The 3,359-nt window shown below is 55.3% G+C and overlaps 1 protein-coding gene across 1 annotated transcript; it reads left to right on the top strand.

Moving 5' to 3' along the window:
- Positions 1-312: 312 nt before the first annotated feature.
- LOC146755306 (uncharacterized) lies at positions 313-2,914 on the top strand. The gene is made up of 8 exons (XM_085525647.1): positions 313-819; positions 934-990; positions 1,157-1,213; positions 1,351-1,410; positions 1,492-1,556; positions 1,762-1,837; positions 2,038-2,084; positions 2,238-2,914. Exons 1-8 carry the CDS (start codon positions 748-750, stop codon positions 2,437-2,439), a joined length of 636 nt encoding a protein of 211 aa, XP_085381773.1. The 5' UTR covers positions 313-747; the 3' UTR covers positions 2,440-2,914.
- Positions 2,915-3,359: the final 445 nt, after the last annotated feature.

The following is a 3,359-nucleotide window of genomic DNA, read 5'->3' as shown; positions in this document are numbered from 1 at the left end:
AAAAGTAAACCTAAATGACCCAAACCCAACAGATACACAAACCCAAACCCCAAACCTAAAAGTAACCCTACATGACCCAAACCCAACATAGACACAAACCCAAACCCCAAACCTAAAACCTACCCTCAAGAACCCAAACCAACAGAGACACAAACACAAACCTAAAACCTAAAAGTAAACCTAAATGACCCAAACCCAACAGAGACACAAACCCAAACCCCAAACCTAAAAACAACCTAAAGAACCCAAACCCAACATAGACACAAACCCAAACCCCAAACCTAACCTTCTTTGATCCTCCAGGACCCTTCCAAACCAAACTGTTCTGTGTTTCTTCAGATCTCCACGGACTCTTCCAACACAAACCCTCCTTGCAGTGCTAAGATTGTCAAGGATCCTCCCCCACAAACCCTTCTATACTTCTATTTTCATTAAGGAACACCTCAGTCCACACCATCCTACAGTCCTCTGACCTTCCAGCACCCTTCCAACACAAGCCGGTTCTTTGATCCTCAAGGAGCCTCCATCCCAAACACAAACCATTCTCTGGTTCTTAATGACCTTCAGGGACTCTTCCAGCACAGACCATGCTCTGTTTCTGTGACCTTCAAGTGACATCACAATGACACGCTGACCTCATAGAAGCCCTGCCGGGGTGGGGTAGGGGCAGTGGGTCAGCACCGAACCTGCCGGCCCCATTCTGCAGGCGGTGCAGGTCCTGCAAGGAGCTGTGCGAGTGGTGCAGCAATGTGGGCCCAGTTTGCCAGTGGAACATTAACAGCGCTGCAGCGTGTGGAGCTGCTGCAGGAGCTGGAGCAGGTGAGCACTGAATGGATGGGAACAGAAGGGCCAAGCTGCCGGCTGAAGGGCACCCTGCCCATGGCATGGCAGCAGAGGGCCGGGGGACAACGCTGCTCCTTTCCCCTCCCACAGGCTCATGAGCGGATCATGGAGAACCGCACGGCCACAGCCAGGGAGTCTTTGTTGAAGGTGAGGAGATGCTGCTGTGTGGTGTGGGGTGGGAGAAGTCCCCTCGTGTGGGTCTGCAGCTCCAGCCCTGCAGGTCCTGCTTGCCCCGATGGAGGAGGCAGGAGGAGATGGAGCCCCATGGGAGCACCGGAGCCCTGACAGCCGCTGCTCTTCTCCTTTCCCACAGAATGCCCAGCAAATAAGGGCTGAAAGAACGGCTGCCCGTAAAGAGGAGCTGGAGCAGGTAGGGGGCAGTGAGGGCTCGTCCTCACAGCTCAGCATCCTCACACCTCTGGCTGTGCAGGAGGACCTTGGTACCAAACCCTCAGGTCCATGGGACCCAACGCAGCCACCCCTGATGGCACACGTGTTGTCTTGCAGGAGAAGCAGCTCATTGCCCAGCTGGAAGAGCAGCTGAAGACCATGACAGAGGAGATCGAGGTAGGGTGGTGGACTGAGGGGAAGGGTGGGGTCTGCCCACCCCCATGTTGTGGACCTGGAGCTCATGGTTTTGTCTTCCAGGTGCTGCGCAGAGAGAAACAGCGCCTGCGAGAGGAGCGGGAGGAGCTGGAGCTGGAGGGTGCCTGGTGAGTGGGATCCTGCACCCCACGCCTGCACACGGGGGTCTCTGAAACACCTGGGGCAGCAATGGGACTGCAGTGCTGCTGGGGATGGGGCTCTGGTTCCTGCACGGTGTGGCAGAGCAGCCCCATCCCAGCCCTGGGGGGTGGGCACACAGTGTTAGGGAGCCCCCTGTGGTGATAGACTCCAACCAAGCCTTGTTCAACACAGGCAGCAGCATCAGATGGAGATGGAGGTGGAGTGTGAGCCTGGGGCTGTGCTGCCAGAGCTGGTGGAAGTACAGCTGGTAAGGAGCAGAACACACAGCACCCTCATCCCATCCAACAGGGGTCTCCCCATCTAACAGTGGTCTCCCCATGCAATGGGGTCTCCTTGAGGACAGGGCTCCTTACAGCACTGTTGTGCTGCTGGGCTCCCGAGTCCTGCATGATCCCCCTGCTGTGCAGCAGACCCTGACCTCCATCTCTGCCCCATCTTCACCTACAGGAGAAGAAGGAGCGGGCGAGGAGACGTGGGTTCTCCTTCTGGATGCAGTGAGTATCCCCTCATTGCTCTTTGCCAACAGCAGCTGGGTTCCCATCAATGTGCTAATGGCCTGGACCCCTCTGCAGCCCCTTTGGCACCATATGGGGCTGTGCTGCCATGGGGCACAGACGCCTCATTCCCGACCCTCTTGCACTCCACAGGACCATCTGCCTCATCTTCGTCTGCCTCCAGCTGCTGCTCATTGCTGTGCTGGGCTCTGCCCTATTTTACGCCCAGCACTATGACCAGGAGCTGCTCTATCGTCTCCTGCTGCGGGTGCTGCCCCAGCCAATGTACGCTTCCGTGGCGTACTTTGCAAGCAGGACCCTGCGTGTGGTCTGTGATGGGCTGCTGCCCATCTGACCACCCAGCTCAGTAACCCCTCCCAGCTCGGGGCTGCGTGCTGGGGCACGGGACAGGGCTCTGTCCCCACGGAAGGGGCCTCTCCTGTGCTCCTGCCCCCAGGCACAGCAGTGGGGCAGTGCTGGCAGGCGGCTGAGTGCCACCACGTTGGACTTGTTGGAAATCAGTCTGGACTGTCATCGGGAGTCGCTGTCAAACAACAAACCTCTGATGGCCCATCAGACTGAAGATCCACACCCAACAGCAGAACGTGAATGGATCTACCAGCGCTGAACCGCCTCGCTTTGCTGCCTCTCTGTCCCTCCTTCCCTTTCTTCTGTCTTTACTCTTGGTCATCTTTCATTCTATGGCTCATCAGAGCAGCCATGGCCTATAAGAACGGCCTCTAATTGTAATTAGCCCATATTAACCCATTAGCCAATGTTACCCCCAATTGGTTGTTGTTAGTTGTTAAGAAAGCCCTCAATAAAATCCATATCTATATCTATTATTCCCCCCACTTTGGAGTTTGGGACCCTTTGCATTGGAGATGGGGAAAGATTCCCCCCTTGAAAAGCACAGTGAGAGCAGACGTAGATAGGAAGAGAGATGGGATGGGCAGCATCCATTTTGCACTCAGATGCTGCTTGGTCTGCATGCTTCTCTTCTGCTTTTATATGAAGTTCATACATGAAGTTTATATATGAAGGCTGCAGCAAAGTGTCTCTGCTATGGAGCCCTGGAGGGGCATAGAGATGGAAAACGGGAGAGAAAGGGCAACTAAAAGCAGAACCGTGATGCCAAATGGGTCAGAATAGTGTATAACCCCAAGGAATCAAAGGGTGAACCCCTCTCAAAGGCCTGAACCCAAGAAGCAAAGATTGAAGCCCTTTTAGATGCACCCCAATGCCCAATGATGCATCCCTGTCACCAAACCCTGA

This window comes from Coturnix japonica, chromosome 33 (genome assembly GCF_054131305.1).
Source record: "Coturnix japonica strain WE chromosome 33, WE-NBRP24, whole genome shotgun sequence".
Lineage (NCBI taxonomy): Eukaryota > Metazoa > Chordata > Aves > Galliformes > Phasianidae > Coturnix > Coturnix japonica.
Note: the sequence above shows the minus strand (reverse complement) of the source record. Positions and strands in the feature narration are given on the sequence as shown.

Coding starts and splice junctions, on each gene's coding strand:
- LOC146755306 (XM_085525647.1), top strand. CDS start 748: ATGTGGGCCCAGTTTGCCAGTGGAACATTAACAGCGCTGCAGCGTGTG. Junction 1,214..1,350: donor GTAAAGAGGAGCTGGAGCAG/GTAGGGGGCAGT, acceptor GTTGTCTTGCAG/GAGAAGCAGCTCATTGCCCA. Junction 2,085..2,237: donor GGGTTCTCCTTCTGGATGCA/GTGAGTATCCCC, acceptor TGCACTCCACAG/GACCATCTGCCTCATCTTCG.